The sequence below is a fragment of the Sciurus vulgaris genome (genome assembly GCF_902686455.1).
Source record: "Sciurus vulgaris genome assembly, chromosome: 11".
Classification (NCBI taxonomy): domain Eukaryota; kingdom Metazoa; phylum Chordata; class Mammalia; order Rodentia; family Sciuridae; genus Sciurus; species Sciurus vulgaris.
Genome location: NC_136472.1, coordinates 124,508,170 through 124,529,863, shown reverse-complemented (window position 1 = coordinate 124,529,863; position 21,694 = coordinate 124,508,170). Strand labels below are relative to the sequence as shown.

Sequence of the window (21,694 nt, the reverse complement as noted above, 5' to 3'; positions counted from 1 at the left end):
AGGTGGGAACCAGGTGCTTGAATATTAGTTATTGGTGGAGAAGACTCTGGGACTTGGGAATGGGGGTAGGATGGTGGTAATATAAGCAGGAACTTCTGCCTCCCTTTTCCTATGTCTAAGGGTACATAACTAAACATGAGAATCCAGGCACTGAGCTTCCTGTCATCCCAGGGTACTGATACACAGTCTTTTAAGATGACACTTTGATGCATACTTATTCAATACCAGGTCCAGCTGAGGCATCTAGAAGGGATGTCAGTTTTTGTTGCTACATGTAAAATACATCTCCCTTCTTTCCTAAAATGAGATTTATTCTCTTGTTTCAATGGAAGGCAAGAGTTTTATTTTATACAATTTAAGCATTTGGGGAATTCTTGTCAGGATTCTCCTGGAGAAATTTTAAGAAGCCATCAGAACTAACACTAGGATCTGCTTTTACAAAGGATACCATAAGCTCGACACATGTGTTTGAGGCTGAGAAAGTTTTTCTGAACAACCCTTTCCTCTGCTGCTGTGGCTGAGGGGACTGACTGGGTGCCAGGCTGAGAACGGGCTGTTAGACACACCTATTTTTAGTTCTGTCATGGAGGGGAAGCAGAAGCAGAGTTGCTGCCTCGCCCAGCTGTGGGCGTTTGGTTGTGTGCCTCAGAGAAGTTGTGAGCCTTACCAGATCAGACCACGAGGAACAGGATTTTATAAGAATCTTCTAGCTGCTTAGGACATATAACTTTTAGCTTGGGTGACTTTTCCTTCTAGTCCTGAAACAGTTCTTGACTCAAACCAGGAGTGGGGCAGGGGTATGGAGACTGCTATATGCCAAAGTGCAGGTATGTGGAGACGGTTTTATAAATGACACTGTCACCCAAATGCAACACCAACAACCGGCTATGGTTTGGTGATTCCGTTCTCAAGAATATCAAAGACAAAATGGGGATAGGACAACTTCATTTTGGGGAGGTCATTATGCAAATGAGTTTAAAATTAGACCTGCTTCTTATCACTGATTAGCTTTATGACCTCCATCAATTTATCTCATCTCTCTGAGCCACAGACCCCTCAACTGTACAAAAGATTAACAACCTTCCTAATAGGGATGTTTTGAGGATTAAGTAAAATCCTGTGTGTGAAGTGCTCAGAATAGATCCTGGTTCATAGTAAGTGTTCAATAAATGCTAGTTATTGTCATTACTATTTTTATTTCCCGTCTTCCAAGACACCACAATTACATACAATAAAACCCTTTATACCAGAACTTGTTGAGCCTTGGTCTTACCCTCTGAAATTAGAGTTATGAATGGGTTCTGCTGCAATAAGAAATAATCCTCTGTGACTGGAAGGAGGTTAAGCAATGGAATCAAACGTTCCAAGGGAATTCAAAAGAATTTCAGGAATAAAAGAATGTCTGCATCTCTGTCCCCGACATTCTCTCCCTCAGGCTGAAACCTCACTGCTGGAGCAAATAAAGAAAAATGATGGTCTCTGAGGAGCAAAATGCCTGAGTCATTAGTGCAAAGTTAGCCGAGAGCACGAATCTTAGATAAACCACATTTATTAAATTTCCCCCCCTGGTGAAAGTACTTCCTTGGGCACACGTGAATTCCACAGGAAAATCCCAGAAAGCCAAGAGAAAGGGTCGTGTAACCTTTCCAAAGCTTGCATGAAATACATATTTCATGGCAACCTAGGAAAAGGGTTTTGCCCCAAAGATTGTTCTTGGTTCAAGTTTCATTCCTGAACAGGGGCAGGCCAGGGGCTTCTGGTCTCTCTCCAAAGGGACACACATTCCTTTCTCTCTCTAATTTTTTTTTTTTTTTTTTTTTCCTATCAGAGCCTCAAGATACAGAGGATGGCACAGACACTCTTAAGGGAACTTGTTCTGATGCAGGAAAGTCCTTCCTAGTCTGGCCCCCTTCCTAGTTGCTTTGAATTTGTTTCTCCTGCTTTGAGGATCTCTTTGGGCTGACCTGGAGTCAGCCTAGCATACTGTTCACCTCCTAAGGTTTCCTGACCCTCACTTCTCAGAGTCAACAGGTTAGAATAGGAAAGACAGAAACCAATGCTTTTGGACCCTGTATGGTGTGCCAGACACTTTTCTTTTCTCTCACTTAGTCTTTGCATGAGTCATGCAAAAGCCAGTATCACATTGATCCCTCTTTTACAGACGAGGAGATCAACATTCAAAAAAGTCAAGTTTTTTGCCCAGGATCACATAGCCAGAAGTTGTAGAAAGCAGGATCCCCATCTTGTTCTCTCTACAAATCCTCAGTCTACCAGCTCCTGCAGCCTTCAGGCTAAATCAAAGAAACAGGCAAAACTCACATATGCTGTTGAAAGGCAGGGTGGTGGTTACCTTTGGGGAGGAGAGTTAGTAGTGATAGAGAGACAGAGTAGGGTCTTCTTTTCTACTCCATGACCTGGGGTGGGTGGTACTTAGACAAGGAGTGAAAGCATTTTGTGATAATTCCCCCAAATGTGCCCTCGTTTTATTTGCAATATTCTGTATGTTATACTTCAATTAGAACATTTGTTTACTTGGTTATGAGTATGTATGTGTACACATGCACATATGTGTATGTGTGTAGATATATACACATGTATATATTTATTTATTCAGGACACATTTTGCTCTCAAAAGCACAAAGCAACTGCTGCTGATTGGAATGGCCTTCCCAAAGCAAGAGCATGAGGAAAAGGTAATTTTCCATTTGGGGGTCCATCTGTCCCTGGATACAGAATCTGGGATCTGAAAGGAGATAGGAATGGGCACTGTGAAGCTTTGCAGGTGTGGGGCAGCCCTCCCGCCCCTGGGGGCCGGGCTGCTTCAGTTCCATATTCCCTTTGCCTAAACCACTTTTCATCTGGGACACCTGGAGCATGGGAGACACCTGGAGCAGCGTCCCAATGCCAAAGCCTTTGTCTGGGCTTCCCTGTTGCCATAGAATCCACCGGCGCCCCTCATAGTCAGCCCATCGAGTGGAGTCTCCCTTTTCTGTGCAATGCAGTCAATGGCTCTGGCTGCGTGAGGGTGGGAGGGGATGGAGAGGGCGGGGTAGGGCAGTCGGACTCTGCTCTAGACCACAGGCCTGCCCAAGTGTTGAGTCCAGGGTGATCTGGCCTTTTGTCCTGCTGGAATCCTGTTCTTTCCTGGTCAAACTTGGACCTGGAAGGGATAATTCTTCACCAGCACGATTGCCCCAGGCCATCACCTTTGCCCGACCATCTGAGGTTGCAGGTGGGAATACTACAAAACGCAAAATGTGTTTTCCATTAAGTTTAAATTAAAAATGGGAGTCAAGATAGATACCTTTCCTGTGGTCTCCCTGTCACACAATATATTTCATTCTCTTAAGCCGCCACTGTTTGAAAACACAGTTTCTTAGGTCAGACCCAGATAGACATATAAACCTAATTCGTTTGTTAAATGAAAACCCAACCCAAACCAAACAAAAGAAATCTTTTTCCTTCTGCTTCTGGCTGTCCCCTCCACCTAGGAGCTGTTGGACTCTGGGGCATCCCCCAACTCCCCCCAGTGGTCCTGAAGCTGAACTGCCAGGTCCCAGCCTTGTCAAGGGGCCCAATCTCATTTCCCACAGCCTGCCTTTTGCAAACACAGCCTCTGGCCCCAGGGTGTGTCTGGGAGAGATTCTGGTGGGGCTGCCAATCAAGTACAGAGCTTGGGGTTCTGTGGGGAAGAGAGAAGGGTTGGTGGGGGATAGATTTGGCTTAATCTGCCTCATTCCATGAGGCCACAGGAAAGTTTTTTTGGAAAGCACTTATCTCTTGGTACAAATAAAAACAGAAAACACTGTGGGGTAAGTGGCCTGGCCCTTGCTGTGGAAGCCCTGGAAGAGTAAGGCTAACTCTCACACTGGGAAGAGGAGGCAAGCGTGGTGCAGGTTGACTTGCTGCCGACCCTGGGTCCAGGCATCTCCCACCAAGATAGATTTGTCATCTGCAGTAACATGAGACTGGGGGGCAGGTCACAGGCTGGGAATTCAGAGGCCTGAATCTTAGAGGCCAGGACAGGGACTTTTCACTGCTTAATGCCTTTGAACCAATTTCTAGATTGCCAGACCTCAGTTGCTTTGGCTTTGAAATGGGGATTATAAGAGTGGTCCACTTGGTGTCCACTAGGGGGCACCCTGTCTATGTAAAGTGAATGACACCTGGGCAGATGCTGGCCTGTCCAGGAGATTTTAGACTAACCCCAAGAACTGGAGGCATCCTAACCAGACCCAGTCCTCTCAGTCCTCGAATTTCAAGTGTGGGGGTGTTACAAAGTCACTTTTCTGGGACAGTCAAAATGCCCAAATGTGAAGACAGGCACCTCCAGGTAGTTTGGATAAATCCTAGCCTGAGGGACTTGGAACATTGCTATTTCTTCCTCACCCTGGAAAATTCATCTTTAAATTCAAAATCGGGCATTTAAAACTTAAAAGTAGAGCTCCCCTCCCCAGACGACCAGAATAAACAGTCAAGCACCTTTGTGAAAGTATAAATTTGATGCCAGATCTTCTTATCCTGCAAGATGTCCCTTTTTTTTAGTACAATCCAGAAAGATTAGATCTGAGTTTTGACCTATGACAATCCACACATGGGTTCTGGTCCCCAGTTTTCCTCTCATGGCTATCCTTTACCATTCTGCACTTCTTCCATCTGCATCCAGGATCTCCACTATCTTCCTTCCATTTCTTGCTAAAGCGTAAATGTTTGCATTCAGTCCCCCTCTCCAACAAAAGGGCAAGATGAAAGACACAGGAATTAGCTCCCCTTCCCCTTGTCTCAATTCAGTTGACTTAACCTTTTCCTCAAGGACTGGCCTCCCTCCTAAGCACAAATCATCCACTGGAAGTCAGTCTGGAAAAACTATAAAGTGTTTGAAGACAGGTTGGTCAGCCTGAGGGAGTTTGCAGCACTCCAGAGAGCTGACTGTCACTGGCACATGGCCTCCTGCATATGTCCTAGCAGCCAACCACCATCCAACTAGAGGGACCCAGAAAGACACCAATGAGGAAGAAACATGAATGAGGAAGATTCAAGTTAGATTCCTTAACAGGCTCTTATAACACTATGTTGGGGCAAGCTTTCTTTTTTTTAGACTTGATATAACTGTCTTTGCTTTGGCAGCAGACATGGCTTTTATGTCGATGCACAGGTCACCTTATAGTGAGCTCTCTCACTCCAGCTCATATCATAAGCACTGCTTGAGTTTTTTTCACGATAATGCCAGAGCAACTTTCCCATCATGCACTGCTGTTCCAACCATCCTCCAGGTTCTGGAAATCTGTCCTGTGCTTCTCAAGGTCTTCCATAGCCAAACTTGATTCCATCTCCTCTCAACTTTGAAAGTTGCTCTATTATTAATCCCCTTTCTAGAAATGTTGTATTTTGATAGCTTTGGGGGCTTCTTCTTTGATGCACATGTGTTCTTAGAAGAAATCCCTTTTTCATGCCATGTTTTAGCCTCCAAATTTCGAGCTCTGTGCCCCCACTTTATTCACTACTGGCTTACTATTCACCCTTGCCTCTGCCCTCCTCCAAGTAGAAAGTCTCCTGAGGGTCACCAGTGCCTCCCCCTCACATTCTTGGGCCTTCTGAGCCACAGGTGTTTGTCTTACTTTAGTGCCTGTGACTTAGGTTCTTGGTGATAGGAAGTACTAAGGGGATTTGGGCTGTTTATAGACCAGTCAGAAAACCAGACTTATGGGTTCCATGGCCTGAGTGGGCTTCCCCTTTACTGACACTGAATGTACTTGGACACACTCCCAACAAAGTTCTTTCTAATAGAGCTGAAAATTACTAGGCCCTTTATATTATACATAAATATGATGCTATATATCATAACATATCATATCATATCAGTCATAAGTGATATCATGTGACCTATGTGATATAAATATCACACTGCTGTCATCTCTTCTCCCACAAAGAAGGGAAAGCGTCAGGAATCCCAAACTCCTGCCACAGCTGATGCCAGGAGGGGCAGAAAGACAGACTTGCCTGGTGCTTTGCTTTGCTGGCCTCTTCTTCTCCTGCTCACCTTCTGTATGCCCACCTCCACCCCTGCCCTGTGTAAATCATTGCACAACTCTGTTCAAAGACCCTTTCCCCCGTCATTCCATGAACACTTAAAGTCTGAGAAATATAGATCCTTAGAAAGAGGCTAATCATCCAAAGCTTAGAGAAACTGGGTGGAAAATGGCCCCTTTTCTGAAACTGCTGCTTCTTGGACTGACCTCATATTGCAGCAAGACTCAGACATGAGGTCATTGCTCTGGTGCTAACATACACTGCGTCATCCACTCTCACCCACTGGTTCCCAGACGCCTGGGAGAGGTGACCGGATAGCCCGCAGGGATAGAACGGGTGGAAACTTCCAAAGACATTAAAAAAAAATTTTCCAGCTAGTGTGTGTTGCCCACCCCCCGCACAGCGCACTGTTGTGCTGTTGCCCTGAGACAGCAGATCACAAGGGGAGCGGGGAAAAGACCCAATGAGCAAGGGAAAGCAAATAAGGCACAAACCAACTCAGAGGCCACCAGATCAGGAAAGACCTCAGCTTTTGAAGGTCAACAAACACTTTCCCAAAGCTTAAGTCTTTCAGAGTCCCAGCCAACGCTGCATCCCGAGTCTGCCCGCTGCCTTTGGATGGGACTGGCCATATGGGCACAATGGGCACACATTGTCTGCCCCAGGCTTCAACTCCCTCATCCTAGTGCCATCACGTCAGGCCACAGAAAAACCCCAAAGGAATTGGGAGTGACACTGCTGTGTCACCTGGTAAAGAGTTAAGGCTGAGATTTTCAGAGCAGGTCCCATTCTCTGCTCTGTCTTTAGTCCACATCAAATGAAATTCACGTCAAACTGATGGACACTTGGTTCTGGGGAGCCTCATATAGGATAAGCCCTTCATTTCTTAAGCTCTCCTTATGCAAAGCTCTTTTTGTTCTCTAGGCTGTACCAGGGGAAAGCTTCCTAGCACCTGGTGGCATGAGCTACTCCCACTGGTTAGCAAATAAGTGTGTAAGAAGCAGCCTGTAAGGCAGGGTCAGCGAGCAGCAGAGTGACCCCAGGATAAGAGGAAGTTACTATGCCAGTTTTTAAAACTTTAAATCCCAAATGCGTGAACCCAGTTTCCTGTGGGAGCTTTAAATCCTTTCTTAGGAAAATGTCAGCCAGACCATCCATCTCTACATAATTATGAGCAGAAGTAGCTTCCAGGATGAGGATCTCATAGGACCAGGGTAACTAGCCTCTGTTGATGCCCCAACCCTGAGTCACAGCACCCTACTTTTTCTGCATTGCCTGTTTTGCTTCCATTGATACCTCAGGATTGTGTCTGCTCCTTGCAGGAGCCCACATGACCTTGGAGGGTTACAGCCCCAAAGGTGCTGCTCCCTGGCCTCTGCCCCAGATGACTAACACAAAGGACAGTGACCTCCTTTCCTGACCTGTGGGAAACCCACTGACCCCAGCAGAGCTTCCTCCCAGACCTGGGCCTTTGGCACTTACTTTCCCTGAGGTAACTGAGGTGTGACAAAAGCACTTCCGTGTTGTAGAGCGAGGTGGCTCGGAGGAAGTCCTCCTTGTTCATTTTACACAGTTCCTTGCCGTCCATGTTCTGGAAGAAGGAGGTGTCAATCTCCATCAAGCCATACTCCTTTATTGCCCACTCCAGCCACTGCCGAACATGCTCCTGTGTCCACAGCGTGGGGTCTGCAGAGGAGAGGAGAGGAGGGGTCAGCAGGGAAGTCTGCTCACACAGTCTCGAAGTCCCCCCTTCTCTTTCTTCCCTCTCCTCCCTCCTTCTTCTCTCTCTTCTCTCTTCCCTCTTTTTCAATCTTCCTCTCTTCCCTCTCCTATCTTCTCTCATTTCTCTCCCTCTCTCTCTCCCTTTCTTTCCTCTTTCCCCTTTTCTCTCTCCATCTCTTTCTCCTCTCGCTCTCTCCCTTTCTTTCTCCTTTTCCTCTCTCTTTTCTGTCCCTCTCCTCTTCTTCCCTCCCTCCTGTTCCCCCTTATATATCTTTCTCTGCTTTCTTCCCTCTTTCTTTCTCCTTCTCCCCTCTTTTTCTCCCCCTTTCCCTTCTTCATTTCTCTCCCTCCTTTTCCCTTTCCTTCCCCCTTCCTCTCTCTCCCTTTGCCAGTTCCCTTTTAGATGACCCCCCTCAGAGCAGCCCATGTGACTCCATGGCATCTGGTGCTGCTTGAACCACTTAGCTCTCTGGGAAGGCTCTTAGCTGCCCCCTGACAGGACACTCCTTAAAGATCTTGGAGGGCAATTGAAACCTTTGCCTGAGAAATACTGGCATCAAAATGAAAATAGACACATTTGCATGGATCCAGGGACCAGTGTCTCTGGAAAGGAGAACCATCTGTATTCTTAAGAATATTAATGATTTTGAGAAAGAACACCAATCCCTCAGATGGCTATAGAAAAGAATTATCCATGTATGCACTTTTATTGCAATCCCATCTGCGTGGTTGGAAGACCCAGTGGTGTTAGTGTTTGACATAAATCCAATCTGGGTTTTCCCCTTTTGGGGACAGCTGCGTTGAAATGTCTACTAGATCATTCCTCAAACATTTCTAGGATATTTAAGTGCTCAAAGATTGGAAATGGTGTTAAAGACAGGAAACTTTTAGCTGTGAGTGAACATGAACCATGTAGGGACAATGGCCGTGCCCACAAGTCTTCAGCCAGGGGTGTGTGGGATGCACTTTCAGGTTCCATACTGGATAGGACTCTTATTCCTCATCCCTCATCCCATCCGGAACCCATCTCTTCACTTGGCAACCAATTGTTATTAGGTCCAACAAACACCTTAAATATGCTCATCACAGAAGAATGACTATGTAGCTCTTAGCCTGCCCCCACCCAATACCTATCCTCATGAAACAGTAGCAAAGCAATAACTAAGCAGTGGATTTTGTGGTGGTAAGCTCAAGGGTCCTGAGTGGCAGGGAAGAGTGTGAATTTGGAGAGTCCTAGCAGGTTTCTGGAGGAGGAGAGACCTGAATTTTATTACAAGGCAGTGGGTCACCCCTTGCTTCTACATAGCCTGTTTTATTTAGCATGCTTATTTGGCAGGGATATCTGTGCTTCCTCACAATCAATTCACACACTCATCCTACAGTGTTTGTGAAGGCTCTTGGCAAAGATGGGAACTGGGTTTGATGTGTGCTGGGGAAGAAGGCAAAGTCCTATTGCCTCACCAGAGGACATCGCCCAGAACTTTATGGGAATCTTCTACTGACTGCACTCTTTTGACAGGGTTCTCCATTTCACCTTGGTTTTTATATGAAAGAATCTGGGTGGCAGGGACTGAGTGTGCTTTGCAACGTGCCCAGCACCAGACATGCCTGGGAGCAGTGCTGGAGGAGGAGGAGCTGGCAAAAGACAGCTGTAATGGGAATACTGTTAAGAGGAGAATTTGGGGATGCAGGTCACAGGGTGCTGCTAGGGTGCATGTCACACTAACAATCCAGGACCCTGTAAGCAGTGACAGCACAGCTTGCGAGATGCATCAGCTCCTTCAAATGCCCAATTTTTACTTATCAAAGAAATCCAGCAAAATGGGTTATCCTCATTCTACAGAAGGAAAGTGGAATCTTAGAAGTTCAAGTCTCTTGCCCAAAGACCCATGGCTGGTAAGAATCTGAGTTGGTGTTCCAATTGAAGTCTTCACAGAGCTTCACTTAGTTGAAGAGGAAGCTCTCCTCAAAGACCCCTCCCCTCTTGCCTCCTCACGGTCCTCAATGACTCACCTGTAAGTTACAAAGCCCTTGTGCCAAAGAGCAGAGCTCCTCTAAAGCTTCATTGTACAAGTACGCATTTGTCTCTTTCAGATAAATTTCTTGCTTTCTTTACTTTTACTCTCCAGCAGCAATTAGGCACGGATCATTGGTAAATGGAAATACGTTTGCACCATTTCAGGATTCTAAAGAAAAATGTCCTGGAGGGAGTTGGATTTTGTAGCACATTATTTCATCCTTCACTTCTCCCAATTTCTCACTTTTAGTATCCAAGGCCTCAAATTCAATTTTATAACCTATATTTTATTTATTTTATTATTTCCTCCCTTGCTTTGGACTCTATCACAATATTATTTCTCTCCCTCTACAGCACAATGAATTATAAATCTTCCACTCTGGATCATGCTAAACTCTTCCAAATGTATTTTCCTGGATGATTTAGTCCTAGTTTCTTCCCATTTGAACATGGAGCTGGTGATTAACTAGGGCGCTCGTTTATACTTGTCTTAAAATCCCGTCATAAATTCAATTGGTTGTTCCACTAATGCTTTATTGCCTTGATTTGTGGACTTGCCCAAATGAGACTTTCCCTCATGTCCAGGAGGCTGACCAGAAGGAAGCCAAAATGTCTGAGGATAATTCTTAAAGATCTAGTTGGTGGCCAAATAATGAAGCAAATCCTTAGGTCATGAATTCCTTAGGCGAAGTGCTTTGAAAATGGTTTGATATGAATTACACTATTTTCATCATTACTGTTAGAGTTCACTTGGCCCATTGAAGTCCAACATTGTGCTATTCCCTTTGAAAGCATGTTAATACCAGCTAGGATGAAAGGGTCAATCCATAAGTCTGACCATTTGTATCCTCTTTCCATAGCCTGCCTGAAATGTCTACCAAAATGAGATGGGGCCAACAAGTTGGTTCAGAGACAATCTGATTCCCTCATGCTTTAGTCCCTCAAGATTTTCTTTTTGTGCTAGTTGGTACTAGACTGAAGCAGGAGAGATTGATTCCCAGTGAGCAAAGTCCTGGAAGGCTCTGCTTTGCCTTGGGAAGTGCTGAGAGTTCCCGCCAGTTAGTTTTAACAACACAGTTTCATTGTCTGTGAGTAGCGAGAAGATGCACCTGGGCTAATCATCACCAGCTGGTGCCCTGAGGGAGGTTGGGGACCAAACATATTAAATGACATAAGAAATGTACATAGGGCTGGGGAGATAGCTCAGTTGGTAGAGTGCTTGCCTTGCAAGAACAAGGCCCTGGGTTCAATCCCCAGCACTGCAAAAAAAAAAAAAAAAAAAAAAAAAAAAAAAGTAGATAAAGCAAATTACATAGTGCCTGGCACTTGGAAAGCACTCCAGATGTGAAGTTCTTCTTCCTCTTCTTTTGTTAGCTCATACACTTGTGGAAGAAGGGACTTGAGCAGTTTTTAAATGTTGTAGGATACAGAACAATTCCCACAAACCCCTTCTCTCCTGCTTCAGTCTTCCCTACTTTCCACTTTTGTCCCCACTGAGTTTAGCCCAGAACACATGGATGGGCTGTGGTCCCAGAAGATGGTGAGGTACAGCCTTTCTTAGAAGGAGGGACCCATCACAAAATCATGCCTCTACACCAACGAAATTTTAGGACTACCTCAGAGAGATGTCTAATCCTCTGTATCAAGACGCAACTGCATTTTCACTGTTACAAATGGAGGGAGTTAGCCTCTTTGGTGGAGTTATTTTGGTAAGGTTAGTTTCAGTCCCTCCCTGTAATTCACTCTGTTTAAGATCTGGACATTCTTGCTCCTACTACCTGGCACCCGTTCTACACGTGGCAGTTTTCAAACTCCCTTTGTGTCCGGGTGGCAGATCTTGCTGCTGCAAGCCCAGGCAGAGTGTCCGGCCAATGGACTGAAGAATTGAACAATGGTTTTATTTTCTGTAACCAACAGCACCAATACCTAGGAAAAAGAGGCTATTTTTACATAATGACATAACTTGTGGCACACGTGTGAAGGCACTCCATTTGTTAAATATAGTTATTTCTATTTTAAAACTGAAAGAGCTGGCTGTAATTTTGGAAAGGTGGAACCCAGCAGATGCCAGGAAGTACATGCCTGAAGGGAAGGGCAGGCATCAGTAACTGCCTTCCTCCTTAAAGACAGGGATGGCCAGGTCTGAGTGTTCATGGGACTTCTTTTGGGATGAGGTGGCTTTGCCTCTGAGTCTCAGCAGGTCTCATCCTAGGGGACCAGGCCACTGGTGTAAAGGATGTGGTGTGCTCTGTTTGAGAGTGGAGCTTCTGAAATCAACACTTCAGTGTTCTGTTGAAATTTGGGACCCTATCTTGAATGGCAGCTAGGGAGTCAGGGAAGATGAACAGCTTTCCTAATTTTGCATTTCCATGGAGACTAGGGTACCAGGTAAGGTTTCAATGCCCCCTGGAGCAGGCCTACCCTTCCACTACAGCCCCCAAAGAGTGGCAAAGTGAATGCTGGCCAGGCAGCCTGGTTCCCAAGGTACCTGCGGGCACAATGACTCTCCTCTCGTTGGTGGTCATGTTGGGAGGAGGGGGGCCGTTCTTCTCGTCCATGTAGCTGTTGTAGTTCATAGGGTTGGACTCGCCTCCGCCTACAAGCTTGCTACATTTGCTAACGCTGCAGTCGACCGGAGACTCCCTAGAGTGAGAGGAGACAAAGCCCAGAGGAAGTCATTCCCGATGGGGGCAGCGTGCCCTAGCCTCAGAAGGACAGGCCATCACTCAGATACCCCTGGAGCCACTTCCAGTCCACCTTAGTGCAATGATGATGGTGGAGACGAGGAAGCTCTACTGCCCTCCTCCACAGTGCCACCAGAGCTTTCTGCAAATCCCAATCCTATAATTAGGGTTCTTAAAAATGTTTGGCAGCTCCTGAGTGAACTGCTCTGTATGGCCTTGCGGCCCTCCCAACCTAACTGCAGCTTGCAGTTTTCACCTAATTTCCAGGCAACCTTTCCTCTTTCCAGTCCCTGCTCCCAGTCACTCCTTCTCCACAGTCCCATAGCTCTCTGTCTGCGCTGGTCATAGGACTTGTCACACTGTGTGATTGTTAACTTGGCATCAACCTTCCTCCTGCCATATTATTTCTTGAGGTGACGTCATTACATTCTTTATTTAATCTAGTAGCCCACATGGTGCCTTACAGGGAGGCAAGTGATAAATGTTTTCTCCGTGAGCTATTTTTATTACACATACATCATTTTAACGCATCTGTCACATTCTGTTATATTTGAATTTCCCAATAACCCTCCAAGATAGGTACAGCAAGGTTACTATCTCCTTCTTACAGTTAAGGAAATGGAGAGGTGGGGGTGACTGGCCCAGAGTCACAAAGATAGTAAATGTGGATGCAGGCTAGGGATGTTGCTCAGTGGTAGAGTGCTGGCCTAGTGTGCTTAAGGGACTGGGTTCAATTCCCAGTACTTAAAAAAAGGGTGGGGAATGTAGGCTGGGAGTGTGGCTCAGTGGCAGAGTGCTTAGCTAGCATGTACAAGGCCTTGGGTTCAATCCCCAGCAACACACGCGTGTGCGCGCGCGCACACACACACACACACACACACACACACACACACAACTTAAAGGATGCAGGACTCAGTGTTAAGTTTCTCTACCAAAACCCATGTGTCAAAGAGCTGATTGATATGTGAAGGAGGAATAGAATCCAGGAACTACAACTTGATAGAGGTTGTGGCCCAGATAGAGTTTTGCAGCCCTGACCACCAAGTTCACAGAGGATGCAATCTGAAAATGCACAAGAGAGAAAGCACATCACCCAACTTGGTCATGATCCAATTAACACCTGGTATTTTGCAGCATAGTGATAGAGCAACCCTCTGGAAAGCTGGGCTGACACACCCCCTGTGGCCACCTGGTGCCCCAGAGCCAGTAGGCAAAACACTCCAGTTATCCCCCAGTCCGTTGTGGTGGACCTCCCAGCATGTCTGGGGAGGGGCCATCTTGCCATGTCTAGTTCCGACTCAGATCCTCTGGCAGCAGGACCAGAAGAGACCCCTGGAAGTCCAAGCAGGGGCTGCAGGCACAGTTAGACCAAGCAGCAAGCATCGGCTCTGACAGCCTGGGAGACAGCCAGTTCTCTGAGAGCTCCAAACCAGGCCTTCAGACCAAGGAGGTCAGATAAGGTTCAGATTACAGCTTTCCAGCTCCGTGCTGCTAACCTCTCCAGACATTCCAAAGGGCTGGCTGCTGCCCTCTGTCACTCTGCCGTGGGCAGGAAGGGACCACTGAGAGGCCTTAAGGGGCAGTGCTGTGCCAGATAGGGACCCACCCATCCCCACAGCCGAGGGGAGCAGTTCCCAGCCCAGAAAGAAAGGGAACAGTCCAGGGCTTCCAGAGACTTGGGCAGGGCGGGGGAGGCCTGAGCACATTCAATAAAGAAAATTAAATGAATTTGTTTCTTAATCTGAAAGGAAAAAAATATTGAAGATCACTTATCATAGCTGGGAGATAAATGCTCCACTGAGATATTAGAAGTCAGACGGTAATTTTTTCCTGATGTCTTACAGAGGGAACATGGGCTGAAAATGAAAATAAGATGTATAACTTACACATGTTAGAATTTAAGGTTTTACTATTCGCCTACTGTTTTTCCAGGCAGAGAACCAAGAACCAGCCGTCAGAGTCCCAGATCGTTGAAGGTTTAATGTCCCCATGGCAGTCGGAGGGGAGGCAGTAGCACATCAGGGCTTTTCACCAGCGCTTGGCCCTCTGGCTTCTGCTGTTGAAGGACTTGGCCTGAGATGAAGCAGTCCCAGTCAACCCTGGTGCCGCGTCTGAGCTGAGCTGGCCTGAGCACGCGGTCCCTCCACCCTCCCCATGGTTAACCACATGTGCGCATGCACCCACGCACACACACGCAGAGACACTCCAACATACACACACCTAAACACACAACACACATACACAGTGCAAACATGCACACACTGTACCCTATGTGCACACACAAACTCCACTACATGACATACACACACAATGCAAAAATGCATTCTGACACACACTCCACCACATAAACACACATTCAAATAAATATGTACACACATACTCCACATCACTCACTCTACCACACCCATGCACATATACCTCATACAATGCAAACATGCACATACTACCATGTATGTGTGAATATGCACACACAAAACACACACCCACAAAACAAACACAATGCAGATGTGCACATAGTCCACCTCCACCACACATGACACGCACAACACACAAACACTGCAACATTTACACTTTAACATGTATTACACACTCCATCGCACATAAACAATGCAAACATGCATTCATGTGCCTACATATTCCACCACATACACACACATATGCACATGTATATACTCCACCATACAGTACATAATGCACATATATGTGCACCCTCCACAAAACATGCACACATGCATTCACACATACACACATACAGCACACACTCACTCTGTCCCATAATACAAACACACACACAGTACTATCTTCATGCATAGAACACATAAGACATTTGTGCACACACATAACATACATAATACATACACATACACTCACATGTGTACACAAGTGACACCACGTATGTGCATGCACAAGTGCACAACTCACACACACCACATAATATGGTAAGTTTTCTCAGATCCTTGTCAGTTCTGAAACCATCCAAGTGCCAGAGAAGTAAGGAGGATTAAATTGGCCTGAAACCAAGAGAGCAAGGTTTTCATTGGCTGGGGGATCTCTGTGGGAGAGGGTGGAGTTGACAGGACACACACTTCCCCTGGAGGGTGCCCAGAGCCAGACTCCATGGGCAGGGGGTAGCAGAAGGGGAGGTGCTTATTCCATAGGCTTCTCCCTTTATGAATATGGGGAGATAAATTTTGAAAAATTCTTCTCCACATCAGCTGGGCCTCTAAGGATTTCTGAACTTAAAACTGAGCTCTTGCCATGTAGAGAAATTAGAACTTCAAGAACCACCAAAAGAAAGTGATTGTTAATGGCTTATGGCCACACACAGTGGGTACGAATGGCAGGGTTGGTCCCTGAAGCTAGGAATAGAGGAAAATAAGTATGAAAAGATGAGACATTTGGTAAAATCTAACTAATTCAGGACCTTGGAAGGAAAGGAGTAACAAGCATCACTTGAGAAGTGGGTGCAGATGAGGAATGGGGTTCTCTTTCTTGGACAGCCATTGGGGCTGTCTGGCAAGTGGAAACTCCTTGTTCACTAGCCCATAGAAGTTCTGGCTCTGCTTTCCTCCTCCCTCCCTCCTCCAGCACTGGGTACACCTGCTTCTTAGCCAGGCAAATGATCTGTCTGCAGGAGCAATTTCTGGAACAAGGCCCTGTCCTTGGTCCCAGTTCTCTGTGCTAGGTCCTGAAAAGGGTAACCTTATGGAGAAGCCCGGACACCCACCCACCCTTGCCCATTGCCCTTTCCTGGCTGGCCCTCCTCCAACTGCTCAGGGCAAGAAAGAAGGAAAGCCATACCTTTCCCGCTCGCCTGCCAGACTTCCCTCCATTCTCTGTGCCTCCGCCAGACAGTGTGGCCATGGGGCTCAACAGCTACTGCTAAGGGTGGGTACAGGTGAAGCCCAGCATAAAGACTGCTCTTTAATGAGGCAGCTGGCGCCTGTGAAGAGGGCGGGATGAAAACAAGAGGGAGGAAAGGAGGGGGAGCACAGACGGGGGAAGAGGCTTTGCCATTCAGCCTGCCTGCATTGCTGCTAATTTGTATTGAGAACTACACTTGCAGCTAGTAAGGGGTTGGGGCCCACAAGCAGCTGACAGTAGTAGGACAGGTGACAAGAAGGACAGGGGCTGCCACAATAGAGCAGGGAGGACGTGGTGGCTCTGAGAGTATAACCCAGAGTCTCTCCATCTCAGGGCAGCCGGAAGCCATGGCTCAGCAGGCCACAACTAAACTGACCAGGGCTCTGTAGCCCTTACCGTTTGTCACAGTCACTGGACATAAACTCTTTACTCCTCTGCTTTTATTTTTTGTGTGTTCAATGAACACTGCTTTTAACAGATTATTAAAGATTTTCAAAAGTGCCTTGCAAACTGTTAAGCTTTAAGACAAGGATTAAAATCTTGGAAGTTTGGATGAAAGGACGTTTCAAAGACTCCTCCCAAAAGTTACCCCTTTAAACTACACATTCAACTTAGAATGACTGAACTCAAGTTATAACATCAGGCCCACAAATCTGCAGCCAAGGCAGACTGTGAAGCGACTCATTTCCACACACTGCAGAGGCTGATAACATTTCCAGAAACTTGAGGATGGCTCCCCATCCAGGTTATGTGTGGCAAGGTTCAGAACATGGGAATTTGGGAAGGTGCTAAAGAGAGGCATTCTGAGAGGCACAAATTATAGGGTGCAGGAATCTTATATTTCTGAGTGTGGAATCTGAGTCTCTGGGTGTTTGACGCATCCTGATACTGTTGGCCAGTACAAGGAGTATCAGGGCAGGCTGACACTCAGGTCAGGTTGTGAATGCCAGGCTCCTAAGGCAAGTAAGCCCTTGCTTCTCTTCTATAAAACATAATTCTTTCTTTCCATGGGATGTTTTCCCCAATCTCTGTGGTTGAGACAGGATGCAGCTGAGAGTTATTTACAGACCACAACTTGGATCAAGTTGCTGAAGTCTTTATCCAACATCGTACCTATGGACCAAGGGTAACCTATCCTACCAGATTCAGCCACGACGTAAAGACAGGAAGCGCGTGCGAGAGAGAGAGAGAGAGAGAGAGAGAGAGAGAGAGAGAGAGACAGAGAGAGAGACAGAGAGAGAGAGAGAGAGAGAGAGAGAGAGAGAGAACAGACCTCCCATGGACTGGGCAACCCAGACCTGCTCTAAGCATCTCAGACCTTAGGCTCTCCACTTGACCCTTTGCTCCTGGACCAGATGGCTTGCTGCTGGGATGGAAAGCAAAAGGGCATTGCAGCATCAGGCATACAGACTACCTCCTTCCTAAGAGAGACACAAATATCTATGAGGCCTCTAATATACATGAAGGAGTAACTCAGAAACCCATGTTTATCAAAGATCATGGAGGGAATGCACTCTGAATCACAGGGCAGACCAAAACATTCTGACCCAACACTGTCCAGTCAGAGCAGATTGTGAGTCACACATATGAGCCACACAGATCATTTTAAACTTTCTAATCATCACCTTTTAAAATTAAAAAAATAAGTGAAATGAATTTTAACAATATATTAACTCAATACAGTCAAATGATTATTTTAGTGTAATCAATAATCTACAAGATGTTTTACATTTTTTTCCCTCATACTAAGTCTCTTAATCCCAGTGTGTAATTTGTAGAGAACATCTCAATTTTGGATTAGCCATATTTCCAGTGCTCAGTTGCAATACAGGGCTAGTGGCTATTGCACTGGACAGCAGAGGTCCACCCATGAGCCAAGCTATCCCAAGTTGTGAACGTTGCTTTGGTTTTCTCATCTGAAGTTAGAAACATGTACAACAACCTCACCTATCTTCTGTGTTATGGTGAATTAGTCCACCAAAAACAGTGAAATCACATGTAAGTGACAGAGTACCATTACCAGTAATACTCAGAGAATAGGAGCAGCTCATCTCATGTGGGATGAGAGATGTAAATAGTCTGATATCTATTTCTTCATGTTATTTCTTTTTGCACAATTAAATAATGAGCTCTGACATGGCTTTACCTTTTCTTTCTAAAAATCCTTTCTCCTTGCTTCCGCCGTATGACTCACATGTGAGTGCTTAAATATTTATGAGGTGCTGGCCACTTCTGTGCCTAACTTGCTTGGCTCTGAGAGTTCACCGGATCACCTTTGTGTCCCCAGGCTGGGTGAGAATACTTCCAAACCTACTTGGTCCCTTGCTGATGTTCTGCATCAGGACAGATAAATCTTAAGAAGAGGCTGCTTTGTGCAACCAAAGTCAGGTAAATATCCAGGTGGCTCATGGAGGTATTTGTACAGACTTCCTCCAGCTGGATTCTGGTGACCAGAGTTGGGTACCAGCTGGTGAATGGGTTCTAAACATCCATTTCCTTGGGGGCCCCTCTTTGCCCAGGATTAGTATCCTTGAGTGCTTGAGGTTTCTCTAGTAGCAAGGGAGGGAGCAGTGGGCTCATAAATACAGCCTTTGAGCACCAACCCAGAGTCAACATGATAGGGGTTTAGTCAGTAGAGCTGCGTTTCTGCCCTGGCTTATTTACTATTTGTAGGTTGAGTGTCCTTATTTCAAAAATCCCAAATCCTAAATGTCCCCAGTTCCCAAACTTTTGAGCACTAACATGACGCCACAAGTGGAAATCTCCACATCTCATATGACAATCTCATATGACAGGTCACAGTCAAAATGCAAAAGCACCAAAAATATTGTATAAAATTACCTCCAGGCCATGTGTATAAGGTGTATATGAAACAGAAATAAATTTTGTGTTTAGACTGGAACCCATCCCAACATATCTTGTTATGTATATATGTATATTCCAAAATCTGAAAAAAAAACAAAAAAACAAAAAAACAAACAAACAAAAAAACCCTGAAATCTGAAACACTTCTGGTCCCAAACATTTCAGATAAGAGAAACTCAACCTGTACCTGCATAAACTTAAATAAACAACTTCACCTTTGAGTCTGCTTCACCCTGCATTCATTTAATCATGTATTTAAACAAATATTGATGCCATCATGTGTCAGGCACTGCTCGGTGAACAAAAGGCCTGCCAGTGTCTTAGTGCAGGAGGTGATGAGAACTAATTCAAGCAGGTTAAAAGGAGATGACGGGGTGCTACTTCAGATCAGGTGGTCAGAGAAGGCCTCTGAAGAGGCAGCATCTAGGGAGACCTGGAACTTATAAAGGAGTCACATGACTAGATAGGATAGGAATATTCCAGGAAGAAGGAATTCCAGAGTCCAGAGACTCAGGCAGAAGTGTGCCTGGGGGTGCAGGAGCTGCTAGTGTCTGCCGGCTGGTGTGGAGGGAGGAATGAGCTAGAGAGGGACTGGAGAAGATGTGGGAGGGACGATTGGGCCATGCTAAAGGATTTGGGTTTTGTCATAAGCCATAAAAGGGTTTTGAGCAAGAGGGTTAAATATTTTGAAAGGATGACTGGCTGTTTGCTGTCTGGAGAATAGACTCAGGAAGGTAAGAGGAAGAACAGAGGACTGGATGCTCTCGCAGCAGCCCAGGAGAGGCACTGCTGGCTTGGAAGGGGTGCAGTGGAGGTGGGCAGTGGTCAGATTCAGGTGCCACAGACCAAAGAATCTCCAGAGGTGGGATCTGGATTTTCAACAAGCATTGGAAGCTCCATGTGGTCAGAACAGTTTGGCAGCCATTGTTGATCAGGTCTCCTTACTAGCAGGTATTGGCAGAAATGAGACTTTCGTACAAAAACATGCTGTACAGGCAGAGAGGAAGAAGCACAAGATGCCCAAGACCCCAGAAAGCCAGCATTAGCTTTGCCTCTTCCAGATCCTTTGCCTCTTCTAGATCCTTAAACAAGGGGTTTTCCCTCAGAGTCCAATGGGCCTTTCTTGGTAGTAATGGAGTTACAATATCTGCCTCCTAGGAGGGGTGGGGTGCGAAGGAATAAGAGAATATGGCAAAATGTTTGGCCAACTCTGCCCTGTGACTATTAGGAACTACAGCATGGTAATTTTTCCCTCTGCCAAGAGAAACACATTTGAGGGGTTCCTGTCCCAGAATCTCTGAGCTTTACTAAAATCCTAGAATATGAGATCCCAGTCACTGGTTTTAGTTAGTGGATTGAAATGTGGGAGGGCTAGGGCTTCAGGTCTGAGACAGGAGCTCTCCCTCCCTTCCCCTCTCTTTTCTCTTCTTTCCCTGGATCTGTTTCCTCCATGACTCATCCACTTGCACTGTTAAAGCTCCTAAAAGATGACACCCAAACCTACATTCCAACCCCCAAATATTGTTAGAACTTTGATTTCCAAAACCTAGTAGACATTTTTATCTGAATGTTGTAGTAATTGCTCACAATGCATCTCAAAGGGAACACTGATGTTCCTCCCCAAAGCATTTCTTCTCCCCACCTTCCTATGTCTGCGAACAGCATCATCCTTCAAAAAAGTCGAGGCTCCAGACATCTCTGATTCTTTCCTCTCACTTGCTTTAATATTTACTTACATAAGCCCTGTTAATTATGTCTTTGATATATACCTTTATGTATCTATTCTTCTTGATATTTTTAATTATTAGCATCACACTAGTTCAGAACTTTATTATTTCCTATCTGAGATATTTGAGTAACTTTTTCACTTATCTGACTTTCTTGTCCCCACCCACTGTGCACCATGATTGTCAGCTCGCTAGTCTCTGATGATGCTCAGTGTCACGAATGGCCTATTTTCTTAGTTTGCCAGTCAGGACCCTTTCTTCCTTTTTTTTATTTTTATCTCCTTGTTCTTTAGCCCAAGTGGGTTTGTAAGGAATTATCAGATAATTAAAGAGACTAATATTTTCTCTCTTTCAAGACTTTCAGCATGATTGCTATCACTATTGAGCATTTTCTGAGTCCTAGGCACTACCCTGGGTCCTTTCCTCGTTGTACCACAGTTAACAAGCTCATGAAGAAAGGCTGAGAAGACTTCTAGACTCTGTTTCAGAAATGAGAAAGCTAGTATTCTGAGGAAGTTAGACTGTTTGTCCCAAATGGTGAGGCAGAACCTGAAACCCAGGTTACCTATTCACAAGGCTGGGCCCTTTCCTTGCTCCTCTGATTTTTCTCTCCCTGGATTCTCCTGTCTCCATTTCTACAAAGTTTCATCCACCCTGGACATTTTTCCTAGTATCCTTCATAACATACCATCCAGCTGCAGCACTTTCTCCCTGGCACAGGCAGCGCGATGTGAGCATTGTCTTCTTACCAGTTCTCCCCCTTACTAGAATGCTTTTGTCTTTGC

The 21,694-nt window shown here is 45.7% G+C and overlaps 1 protein-coding gene across 4 annotated transcripts in view; it reads right to left on the bottom strand.

Annotated features, from left to right (window-relative positions):
• The window catches only part of FLI1 (Fli-1 proto-oncogene, ETS transcription factor), a 124,779-nt gene that overhangs the window by 29,649 nt on the left and 73,436 nt on the right, over positions 1 to 21,694 (bottom strand). For 3 of the 4 annotated variants that reach the window (XM_079104131.1, XM_079104133.1, XM_079104132.1), the window contains 2 exons: positions 12,258 to 12,412; positions 7,513 to 7,716 (listed from right to left, as the gene is read on the bottom strand). In XM_079104131.1, the coding sequence (XP_078960257.1) occupies positions 7,513 to 7,716; positions 12,258 to 12,412 (359 nt within the window). The remainder of the gene's footprint in view (positions 1 to 7,512; positions 7,717 to 12,257; positions 12,413 to 21,694) is intronic. The other variant, XM_079104134.1, reaches the window with a different exon arrangement.